This window comes from Eulemur rufifrons, chromosome 19 (assembly GCF_041146395.1).
Source record: "Eulemur rufifrons isolate Redbay chromosome 19, OSU_ERuf_1, whole genome shotgun sequence".
In the NCBI taxonomy this organism is placed as follows: domain Eukaryota; kingdom Metazoa; phylum Chordata; class Mammalia; order Primates; family Lemuridae; genus Eulemur; species Eulemur rufifrons.
In genome coordinates this window covers 14,883,742-14,896,463 of record NC_091001.1, presented here as the reverse complement: position 1 = coordinate 14,896,463, position 12,722 = coordinate 14,883,742, and the positions used below count along the sequence as shown (strand labels likewise).

At 33.8% G+C, this 12,722-nt stretch overlaps 1 protein-coding gene across 2 annotated transcripts in view; it reads left to right on the top strand.

The window, feature by feature from the left end:
• PCDH7 (protocadherin 7) overlaps positions 1-4,866 on the top strand; it is a 392,272-nt gene extending 387,406 nt beyond the window's left edge. For both annotated transcript variants that reach the window (XM_069494731.1, XM_069494730.1), the window contains exon 3: positions 4,490-4,866. In XM_069494731.1, coding sequence (XP_069350832.1) covers positions 4,490-4,866 — 377 coding nt within the window. The remainder of the gene's footprint in view (positions 1-4,489) is intronic.
• Positions 4,867-12,722: the final 7,856 nt, after the last annotated feature.

Sequence of the window (12,722 nt, the reverse complement as noted above, 5' to 3'; positions counted from 1 at the left end):
CTGCCCTAACTCACCCATCTACCTCGCCCAGTAAAAACAAAAACACTTTCTTTTAGGGAAATACCCTGACTTCTTAAGTTAGCATATACTTTTCCCCCACTTTAGGAAATTTGTAGTTTTAGGGAGATTGCACCACTCTTTTCACTAAGTAACAAAATTTGTGACTCTGTGGCATCTATTTCCTGTGCTGGTCAGATGTTTTTTCCTCTTTCTTTGTAGACTATAGCTTTTTTTTATGGCTATGGGTAGCAGTAATTGACCTCTAAATAACTCAGCTGCTATATTACCAGAAGGAGCAATATGGTGTAATGGGAAAACACTAAGTTGAAAGTTGAAATGCTTATTCTTTGAGCCTCAGCTCTCTCATATGTTGGACCCCCTCAATGTTTCTGTCCTCCTTGCTATATGATTGAGGTGATAAGTATAAGGGATGAAGTATGGAGAAGTACTTCATATATTATGAATTGTTCTAAGGTTGTTAGCTGTTATCATGGCTTAAAAATGTGTACTTTTAAGAGGGAAATTAACTTTATGTCAAGAAAAGGACTTTAACTCTCCAAAATGATGCGCTGATTCTAGTAAATAGCATAACTAGATAAAAATGGAGTTCTCTACAAGTCATGTTAAGCAACAAATAAGATACGATGAATTTAATTTCCTTTGCTTTTTTTTTTTTTTTTTTTTTTTGAGACAGGATCTTGCGCTGCTGCCTGGGCTAGAGTGCAGTGGCTTCATCGTAGCTCACTGCAACCTCAAACTCCTGGGCTCAAGCAATCATCCTGCCTCAGCCTCCCAAGTAGCTGGGACCACAGGCGTCCCATCTTGTCCTCCCAAAGTGCTAGGATTAAAGGCATGAGCCACTGTGCCCGGCCTACTATTTCTTGGACTGAATAAAGATGAAATGATGGGTATAAGGTAAATAAATACAAAAGAAGAATATTCTATATGAAAATTTAATAGTATTCTCTATAAGCACTTTCCACAATAAAGCAAGTTCTTTAGAGGTTTTTTTGTTTTTGTATTTTCCCCCTGCTCTGTCATATCAAACCTCGAGAAGACGTAGTAGAAATGGGGCCAGACATGGTGGCTCACTCCTGTAATCTGAGGTCAGGAGTTTAAGAGCATCCTGAGCAACATAACAAAACCACTTGCCTCCCCGCACCTCCGACCCCATCTGTCTCTACAAAAAAATAGAAAAATTAGCCAGGCGTGGTGGTGTGCACCTGTAGTCCCAGATACTTGGGAGGCTGAGGCAAGAGGATATCTTGGGCCCAGGAGTTTGAGGTTGCAGTGAGCTACGATGATGCCATGGCACTCTACCCAGGGCGACAGAGTGAGACACTGTCTCCAAAACAATAAATAAAAAGAAAAGAAATTTTAAAAAAGCAGTAAAGCATAAAATAATGTTGCTAAATGTTAGAAAACATCCTTCAGTGAAAGACTAAGAAGAGTTACTAATTATGAAAGGTCTACCTCTACAATCCCACAAAAAAATTAGAACATTTTAAAAGTATATTTTTTATGGAAAGAAGAAAATAGTGCATTTGATGATTCTCTAAGACCCTATATAACTTTTGTGTTTTAAAAAATGCATCATATATTCTTGCATAATTAAACTTAGAAAATATACAAACACAGAAAAATACTATTCCGCTCATGCCTTCCCTTAATAAATTGCATCGTAATACAAATTGCATTTGTTAATTATTGACATTTCTTTTTAAGATTCATGTTAGTCATCCAAATTGGAAGTTTTAATAGCTCATGATGAATCTCTTATAGCCTTTCTTGATTATTTTTCTAAATTTGATGACAACACTGCAACATGTCTCAGCCAATTAGGCTTGTCATCTTCCGCTGTGGTCCCCAATCAAGTGTTTTACTTTGGAAATGACAGGGGATCCTTATTAAAAGTCATGCTTCTAGGATAAAGATGTGGCAGCTCGCATGTGGATGATGGCACAGAAGACAAGCTGTGTTTCATTAAAAGCAATAGAGGAAATCAATTTTAGTGGAAAATACTCCAGACTATGAAGTAAAGACTGAGGGAAAGAATTGAAGAGCATCTCACTTATAGTTAAGTGGAAATAGAGTTGATCTAAATGAATATAACCTCTTATGAGCTGTAGATAGGTTAGGTACACAAGTTAAGTGAAAGGTAGGAAGAATTATTAGAGCATCAAAATAGTTTCACGAGCTGTTTTTAAGTGCATCTCAAACGAGCAAAACAAGGGCAATGAATTTCAAACTACAAACACACATTAATCCCTGAAAAGCTGCCACCTGTGTAAGTCACTGTGTAAGTAAATGGACACATTGTGTGAGACATAAGATGATTGGAGATGATAATTCTAGGTCATTTCTGCAGGAAACGACAACTCAATTCATAAAGATTTTACTTTCATTTCAGAAGCTAAATGCCTGATTATTTTCATGTGTCTTTGGTAGACGCTCTTATAAGAAAAAAGGAAAAGTTTGAATTTGTTGACAGTGGTGAAGAAAACAAGATATATCTTGAGTAAAAAGTAGATGTGAACTTATACTTTGTATTTTTATAAGGTTTTTTCCTATTCAAAGTATTTACAATCAATTTCAAAAAGATAACAAAGTATTCCAAGACAGGAAATATTCTCAAAGGACTTGCAGTTTGTTTATTTAAACCAACTAGATTACAAAAATCATTCATAAAATTTGTCAGTAGTTTGATTTTTAACGCATCTAAAATACACATTTGAGAAACACAGAGGGAATTTCGCATGAAAATGGGAAAGTGCTTTTCTTTTGATGTTAAAAATTAGAAGGATCTGCCCACTTAGAAGTCAAATAGCAGCATGTGAGAATGCAATAAATAATTACCTTTGGATTTTACCTTTGGGAAAGAGTAAAGCAATGCTAGATTTCCTATAAAGAACACTGGCATTTTCTTGTGAACTCTCAGCATAGAGCATAAAAATCACAGGCCAAGATGGTTCAAAAATCGATGGGTTGATAAATGCCAATATTTCAGTTATCCATTACTGAAGGGAAAAATGACAAGCATTATTGGAGAGCCTAATTTAGGAGATTTAGCAGAGAAAACTTTTACAATATCTTATACAAATTTGAAACTACAGGGGATGGTGTGTAGAGGCACAAGTAGAGGGTATAAATACATTGGGAATAATTTAACCCCCTCTTTTATTTTAAACCAAATCTATCCAGCGTTATGCATACACAAATCTCACAGACTCTACTGGCTGTGAATACATTTGCAGAGGTCAAAATTCGTCGGTCTTTAAGTCTCAAGTCTTATAATAAAATGATACCATATGAGATAAATTGGGATGTATTTAATAGTTGTAATATGCTCTATTGTTTGACAATAAAATAAACAATAACATATATTAAATAAAACCTCCAGCTTATTCCCTTAGAATCTGAGATAGAACAGTTCTCCCTCTCTCTCTCCCCCACAAACAAAAATAAAGTCCGTAAAAATATTTTTAATATTAAGATAATACATAACCATTCTCCAGAGAGAGACACATATAATGATTTTAATTATGTATAAAGGTAATTCTTAACTGCTGTCTTTACGCTTGATCCCCAAGAACTCTCTGGACATGATTTAGCTTTTTAGAAATAAAAGACATTTTGCAATCCTTTGGCCAACATCATTAATTAGGAGCACATGCTATTTCATCAAAATTAGGAACTTGACTATATTTAATCAATACATTGCGTATATTTCAGATAATATTTCCATTCAGAAAACACACTGGCAAATAAAACACTCAGGGAATCATCATACAGCACATAGTAGGTCATTTGACATGGTGGGGGGAGAGGGGGATGTGGGATGGGGTGGGCAGGTGATGATATTGCTAGCATGCTCATGCCTATAACCTACTTGTACCTTGCTTTTTTACTTTCTACTACATAATATGCTGTCAATTTAGGTTCTACTTTGAGTCACCCTGATGTCTTAGAACGTATTTTAAATATAAGGTTTTGCATATTTGCATTCCATGAATAATGTATAAGCAGGAAGAAATCCAATTGGCAAAAGCATATCACTTCTGGGATAATTTATAGATCCAGAAAATTATCTATTTGTATTTAATAATTTTTCTTACGGATGTGGAAAAAATTTACCCATACAAACATACCTATGAGTACTTAACACTTCTACTTCAGAATATCTTCATGTCTCTGTCCTGTAACAAATGCATATCTCTCTCTCTCTTCTACACACTAAAATTTATCATTTTGTCCATTTCTCTCTTCTATAATATTGGATGTTTTTGCAAAATCTTATCTTTGATGCATATAAAATAAAAACTGGCCTATGGGATGATGAGCTGCAGGGTGTTGGGAAATGGGAAATAATACGGTAAGGGAAGGATATATATATTTATATTTTTTCTATGTCCCCCTCCAATTTCATATAGATCAGGAAAGCCTGTAAAGGAATGTCCAACACTAACAGCTTCTTCTCCTTGGATTTCAGATTCAAGACCTCTTCCAGATGTAGCCCTCACTGGGAAGTGCACTCGTGAGTGTGATGAGTACGGCCACTCAGACTCCTGCTGGATGCCGGTCCGCACTTCTCCGGAGAGGAAGAAGAGCCAGCCCAAACTCTCCACTTTCATGCCTGTAGATGAACGAGGAAGCCAGGAAAAGCTGGCCAATGGCGAGGCTGCCATCATGGGTGACCGCAACAGAAACCTCCTCAACAAAAAGTTGACCTCATCCTATGAGACCTTCAGTGCAGCTAGTTTCAGCAAAAATGAGGAAGCCAATCCTGAGGATATTCCCCTTACAAAAACGGGGGAATATAAGCCATCTCCTGTCAATACTCTCACTAGAAGAGAAGTTTACCTGTAGGCTGTCAAGGAGCAACAGCAAAGTTCTTTTCATGTATGAGAAGGAGAATAAGGGGCAAAAAAAAAAAAAAAAAAAGTTACAGAGCAAAACCGTTTAATCACAAAGAGGGGGGCTACCAAAGAGACAAAGCTTTGCCTGCCACTTCTGCCTCCAGATCAGGCCTTTAGTGATACTGTTAGCCTGGTTATAATGTACAATGTAGAAAACATCCTTGTTACTTGCATGTCTAACCCCCTCACTGATTCCCAACACTCACTCTCTCCCCCCAACCCCTCTCCAAAAAAAAAAAAAAAGAAAGAAAAAAAGAAAAAAAAAGATGGTTGCAAGTTTTTTTCATGGTAACAAACCTGATTAGCAGAACACTACACACTCTCATCCCTAAGCTGAAGCATGATTTTAGTCACTTTGATTTTGTTCGAGTGTCATCCGGCTGGTCAATAAAAGCAGGGTAGGGAACATATCTTTCAGATATACCATCAGAACATGGTTTATCACCATCAAAGGCAATCCGTTAAAATGATAAGAGTCCCTCTAAAGGTACACCCTTTATAAAGGGGGATTCTTTTAATAAGCATTTAGGGAAGATGATAGCTTTAATATTCCAACAAAGACTAAGAGCAAAACAATATTCAATGGGTGATTGCAAGTCCCAAATTGGCATATGTTGTTCTTTTCAGGTCAAGAGCATCAACTTCAATTTCATACATTAACTGAATATTCTCAGTATGCCTACAATCTTGATTATGTGTAATCAACTACACTAATTATGACTTGTAGAAATTATATATTTTTTTCAGAACACAACCACTATTCTCAACTGACTTGAAGAATTGTGTCATTAAAAGGCCAAAGATCATACAGCAGATCAGGGAAATCATGAAGTTGATTTGGTCTTGATGTGGAAATCCATCAAACAACAAAAGCAACTGAACCCATGCACGCACAGAAACACTCAAACACTATTTTATTTTTCTGTTGTCTCTATACCCAGAAAACACTTCCTTTTTAAAACGAATTTTATTTGAAAATTCAGAAAATGAAAAATTAATGTGACATATTTTTTGGTATTATGAATAGGCAATTGATTGAGGTTCAAGTTTAGTTTCAGGTAATCTTATCAGGGAAGATTTCACTTTTTAAAAATTTATTTATGGGTAGTGAGGTAGGGAAAGAAAGATGCATTGGCATACAGTCTTATTAGTTAAGTTCACTATTATCACTGTAGAATACAGGCTATGCTTACTGGCCTTATTATTCACATTTCAAATTACAATTGCATATTTTACTTGTTTAGTGCAAGCTTCCATACAACACAAGTGCATTAATTTTAAATTGTGTGCAGTATAAAACTATTTCAGGATTCACAACATGGAAACAAGGCAACACCCTAATTGACTTTTTCATTAATATGGTTTGAACATCAATATATGTCTTAAACAAATCCAGACTGAACATGAAACAAATGAGTTCTGGACAGTGACATTTTTCACAGTATGTACATCAAAGTTGGAAAGCATGGCATTTTTTCAGTGCAATAAAAAGAAACAGAATATGCAGATTTTGAGCCACTTGCTCTATAGAGGATGATTTAATACTATTGAAAATTGAGCTGGGACGTTCAAATGAAAGTGACAATCCACAGACAGAATAGGGAATCACAGGTAAAGAGAGCAAACGTTCTCATCACCTGGGATAGCCGTGATGGCTCTCTAGCAAACAGTAGAAACAATGTAGCTTTGGGTAGTTTCATGCTTTGCAGAATTTCTTAGACTATAAGGTGAAGCAGCCTGGAATATAGGTTGATAATTCACGATAGTTCCTCAAAATACTTATCTTTGAAAACCACTTCTCTGTATGATGGGGTACTCTTTGGGGTCATTTCCTTATGCTCTTTCTTAAATGGAGTTTTCGTTTTGATGTTAGTTTATGTATAATAGGTAGGATGAAAAGAGATATGTAATTGAAATAAAAACATTGGACTAAAATATCAATAATTGAACATGTTTATGTTTGATTATTATTTACACTATGGAAAGATGCAATTCTAGTACTTTGTTAGGAAACTGCATTAAAGCAGTTCTGCCTTGTATAATCTGTAAGTACCTATTAAGACAAAATACTTCTAAAGATGCTTATGAAATGTATACGTATTTTTTCTTGCACGTTACAAAGGAAATACTCAATTGCATAACACAGATGTTCAGCAAACTTTTTTTAATGCAGTTTTTTTCTTTCTTTCATGAGACACGTGAAACCACTGATAGCTCATTTCACTCTATCTTAAACCCTTTCCTTATCTGTAAAGCTAATAAGGGTCGTACCAGACCTTCAGATTAATTGGATCCACATTTCCCAATGACGTTTGCACAACATTCAAGACAGCCATGCCATCACCATTTAACTCGTCGACCTCTGTTTAGAACTAAAATGGGTGTGAAAGAATAAAATTCAGTGTACTGTAAGTATTCGCAGTAATTCTAGTAGAATTAGCTATCATAACATGTTTATTATATAATGAGCTGGCATGACACAGAAATATATTTTGTGTTTGTATGATTTTTATTTTGAATAGGTTAAATCTGGTGCCACTCCATATATAGAGTGCTTTTGAAAAAAAATTATTAAAAAGAAACAAAAAAATAAATGAGTGAATGCAAAATAAGCAACTGTGCCTTTTATACCTGTTGTTACGGTAAAAAAACGGTTGTTGGGTTTGGACAATGAGGGGAAATGGGCTATTCCCAACTTTTTTGATCCTATATATTTATCCATGTTTATTTTCTGAAAATAATAAATAATATATTAAAAATTTGCCTTCTGAACAAACTCAGATAATGGACCAGTCTTAAACATTGTTCATTCATAAAACAAAATTAAAGCATTAATATGGGCTGCTTAAATCTGACTAGAAAGTGAAAGCATCTATTGTAAGACTAACACAGAGAGATATTATCAGGGGTGAAATCAGTCCATTTTGCAAGGTAAAATATTGATTTAGAATTTTTTTTCTTTATTTCTTTTTGGTTGTTTTTCTTTTAGCTGCCATTTGCGCTTTGGTTATGTAGTATATAAACCATACTTGTTTTCTGTACACAAGAATCTCAAGTGAACTTTGCATGCATTATACATTAGGACACATTTATAAATTAATGAGTAACTACATAAATTTATATGTATTAAAACGTGTGTAGCTTCGGTCTAAAATCTACTGCTCTTTCTGAATCTCCAGATATCATTTTTGTATAGTTTCTGACTGGCCTGCTGCCTGAGTTTCAAAAAACAAGGGAGGCATTATTTTTATGGGAGGAGGAACTGAGATGGTACTGAGGATGTCTGACTGAAAGACTACCCTAGGAAGCTGTCTTATAGGAAAATAAAATAAAACACACAGTCTAGAAGAAACTGCCAAGAATCAAACAGCCATCCTAAAATAGTCATGAGAAATCTGAAGACCTAAATCATTGTAGGGATATTATATAAGCGATAAATAAATAAATGTATCCTTAGAAAAGGAGCAAAGATGGTCATGAATACAGTAAGCTTGATAGTTGTGATCCAGGCAGAGGTATATATCTATATACACACAAACATAACATCTAAAGGAAGGCATCATTATTTTCAGCTACCTAGGGTTTACTTTCAGACAACTTTTCCTGCATTTTAAAGCACTTGCATTCAGTGTGGTACGATCTGTTTGTAATGTTAATCATCGACTATTGTTCTGCTACTTGGATGTTGATAGTGAAGCAGAGAACAATTTATCATCGTTTATTATGAGTCACTATGCACGCAACTATGCTTAACATGGCGAAATGTATTAAACACTCGTCCAACTATTTATGAAATACTTTACATAATTTAATTTGCTTTTGTACAGTTTTATGTAAATAAATTGCTTGTCATTTTTGTCTCTGCAAATTAAAATATAACATGGTCAAATGGTTTCACACTTGTAAGTGTACTTCTCTGTTGACAGGTAATTCACTTTTGATTGGATGAGGAGTGAATGGATGCATGTACCACTTTGATTTAAGATGGTTTGATTTCTGCTAACTTAAGATGGAGCAAGGAAGATAATGAAACAGCAATTATTGATGGGAGGCGGGGCACCATACATAACTGTCACATTACTTTGCCTTATAATAGAATGGAATTTGGATTCTTCAGTTTCATTAAAATAATTCCTGAGACAGTTATCTAGCTAGCTTTAAAATCTTAAAGCATAAAATAGCAGAAAAACTCATCATTAATATGAAGATTTACCTTTTTCAGGGATATCTATAGAAATTCCAAGTTTAGAATAAAATTAATTCTAAGCCAAAATGAATCTCTGTATAGGAAATGTTTGTTTTTAATGTAAATTAATGACAAATAGAAACAAATTATAAATTTAAAAAATACATTTCATCATATGAGATGTAGAGAAAATAAAGCACAAAATAGAAATTTTACCTTAACTCATTTTTTCTTTAGTTGAGCTTTTTCTATTTCTTATATTTTTTCAATCACTTATTATATTTCTATTTGCTATTTGTTATAAGATTGTACCCCCAACTATTGTGGTTATCTTCTTTGTTTATTAAATTGGTATCTATAAAAGCAAGTATCTTCTCTTCTCCAATTACTCAATCATGACCTTCCTTCCAACTCAGTAACTTAAAAGAGAAAGAAAATACTTTCTATACTAACATGCTGCTTGGAATTTTTGTCCTGTCTCACAACAGTGATGTTAAAACCTATCTACATGAAAAAATAGACATCCTAAAGAAATTTACCTTAAAATTTCTCTACCATTTTTTCTCCCTTGTGTGAAAATTTGACATACTTTATTTTTATAGGCTAATACACATTCCTGAATCAAAGATATCTTTGAAAATTGATTTTGATGAATAGCCTCCCTTTTGATTGGTATCTCATCCAGTAGAGGGAAAAATATTTATATGGGTAGAACATAATGTTCAAATATTTATTAATCTGAGAATCAGGAGAAAGTATGGTGGGAAAGTCTGCTTCAAGTCGTAATAGGGTGAAGAAATGATGTGTCCATTCATTTTTGCTTTCTGGTTTTCTCATGGTGAGAACTAAACATCAGCACATAAAATATGTGTTCTTCCTTCAAATTCTTGATTTACATTTTGAGAAACATATATCTCTTTACCCTGAAATTGCATTAGTAAGCTAAAATATTTAAAAATAAAACAAGAAAAACCCTCAAACATGTAAATATACGGTGATACACATTAGAAAATGGTAGACATAAAGCAGGCTAACAAAAAGTTGCATAGTATTGCTTCCAAGGTTTAGGTTTGATTATTCTACCATCCCTGATTCATTGGAAGAATTCCATCTCCTAACTTAGAAGCTTGACTTAGCACAGTGACCTGTTCACAATAATACCTTACAGTTATAGCACGTATTATGGTTTACAAAGTGTTTTTATTACAAGATTTGTCTCAAAATTTCCCTAATACGTGCAATAGCACTGTAGAAACTATTAGATGAGCTGTGTATGAAGGTGGATTTTATTTGGTTTTATTAAATAATTCTCAGATTAATAAAAATTTGAACACGAAACTTGACCAATATTAACATTTTCCCCTCTACTGGTGGAGGTACCAATCAAAACATTTTGTAGGATTTACCATAGTGACAGAAAAAGCAACTTTCTACATTAACCTGAATAAAATAGTCATTTGGTAAAGTGGAAATTGGGGGAGAGAGAGACTAATTATGCAGATTGGCTGGTAATTATCTTCATCTGACATTGCACTACATACCTTGGCAGTAATTGTAACTTATAGGATTTTGGACAGCAAATTATAAATCTTGAAAATATCATAGCCTCATTTCTTCCTGCTGAATTCCCCTGGCCTAGTCTATTAGGCAATGAGGTGTTGGTGGACCTTGGCTGGACAGTCAGTCTAGCTTTGGGGACTTGAATTACCACAACCCACAGCATTATCAAAATTGATCAGATAATTGTAGAATTCCCAAATTGACTTTAGCTTCAATAGGCTGATTTCACAGAGAAATTGTCTATTGAGTTTTTGTCTTGTTTCTTTTCTCTTTGTACTCTTAACCTTTTCATGTCCCCATTCCAAAGCCTTTTGCCACAAGTGGAGAAGTTATTTGCTCTGTGTTTTTCCCCTTGCAAAAGCAAACCAGGTTTTCCCAGGAGGCAGAGTGGATGTTAGGTAGCTAGCCAAGGACTAGAGGATTTGCAACCCAATCAGCTTTATTTTAATGGAAATTTACAATATCAAATACTTGAGCTCTTCAGAAGCAGAGTGAATAGGGACTGAACTTACATTTGTTTATTTTCTCTTATCTTTATCCTCTACTCTAATACTTGTTTATAAACTGCATGGAGGAAGGTGATTAACCAAGATAGTATAAATTTTCTAAGCTGCAGGGAGTGAGGAAAGGATATGAATGTAAAATGTGGAAAGCTAAAAATGTATGCTTTTTTTTAATCCTAACTTTATTTTTGCCTGTTGTGTTTCTATTAAATGTAAATTTTATTCATTTGTTGAATTTAATATGTATGACCCACACAGAAATAATTTAGTTTATTTATTGAACCTCCAGTGAGAAGATGTAGAAGATGCTTAATAGGTTATAAATGTAAACTTTCCCCCTAAACTATCAGATGATGCTAAACAAAAATTATAGGTTATTCTTGATGTTCAGTTTTATTTTTTCCATTAGGTTATCATGATTCAAATGATCCACTACCAGAAAGGTCATAAGAAAGGTGCATGAAATCAACAAAGTAATGCAAGATATAATCTTAGAGATTAGAATGGGATTTGAAAAATAAAAATGTTAATTAACATGCCTAATTTTAAAAAATAGTCCATTAAAGAAACACCTGAATAAGCAAACTGAAGAAAGAGATAAAAACAAGATGTTTTATTTTGGCAATTTAACTGAAAGTGCATTACAATATCCCACACTTAGTAAAATTAGTAGTAATTTGAAAGGATCATGTCAGTTTCTTTCTAAGTATACTTTATGTACATTTTTATTGCAATTTTATGGATTGTTATAAAAATTTGACCACATAGTTAAACCATTTTATAATACATTTATGTAAAGGAAGTGAGGACAAAAAAAATACTAAAAGGAAATATAATAAGTAGTTGACTAGATCATTTACATATAGTCTTAACAACTGCCTTTAAGACGGAAGCAATTATTTGAATGCTTTTCCAGACTCTAAGCACAGCTGGAATATTCTAGAATAGCATAACTGGAGTTTGAAGAACACTGAGAGAATGTAGACTTTTAGGGGTGTGGATGTTCTAAAATAATTTTAAAAGTTTTGAGTTTTGTTATTATGATGATCAAAATAATCTTTCAGCATAGCTTTCAGTGATAATTCTTAGTTGAAACTGAATTTAATAGAATAGAAGTCTGCTTTATAAATCAATGTTTATCCTTCTATTGTGTGAAAAATTATATTTGCTGGAGTCCAAAGGGACTTTTTTCCTTACAATAGTCCATAATTTACTCAGTTGTGAGTTGGATAAGTAGCAGAGTATTAAACAACGTGAATGACTCGAGTAGAATATATCGGCATATACAGAGGTCAACAGACTTTTTCTGTACAGGGCCAGATTGCAAATATTTTAGGCTTTGTAATTCAAGAAGCAAAATCAAGAATAATATGTAGGTATTTTTATGACAAGAAAAAACAAATTGAGATGTTTTCAATCATTTAAATGTATCGATACCAATCTTAGTTGAGGAAACATACAAAAGCAGGCAGTGGAGCTGGATTTGGCCAAGTGATTTTAGTGTGGCTGACCCTGGCATATACGAGAAATGACTTCAACTGATACTAATTCCAGAAT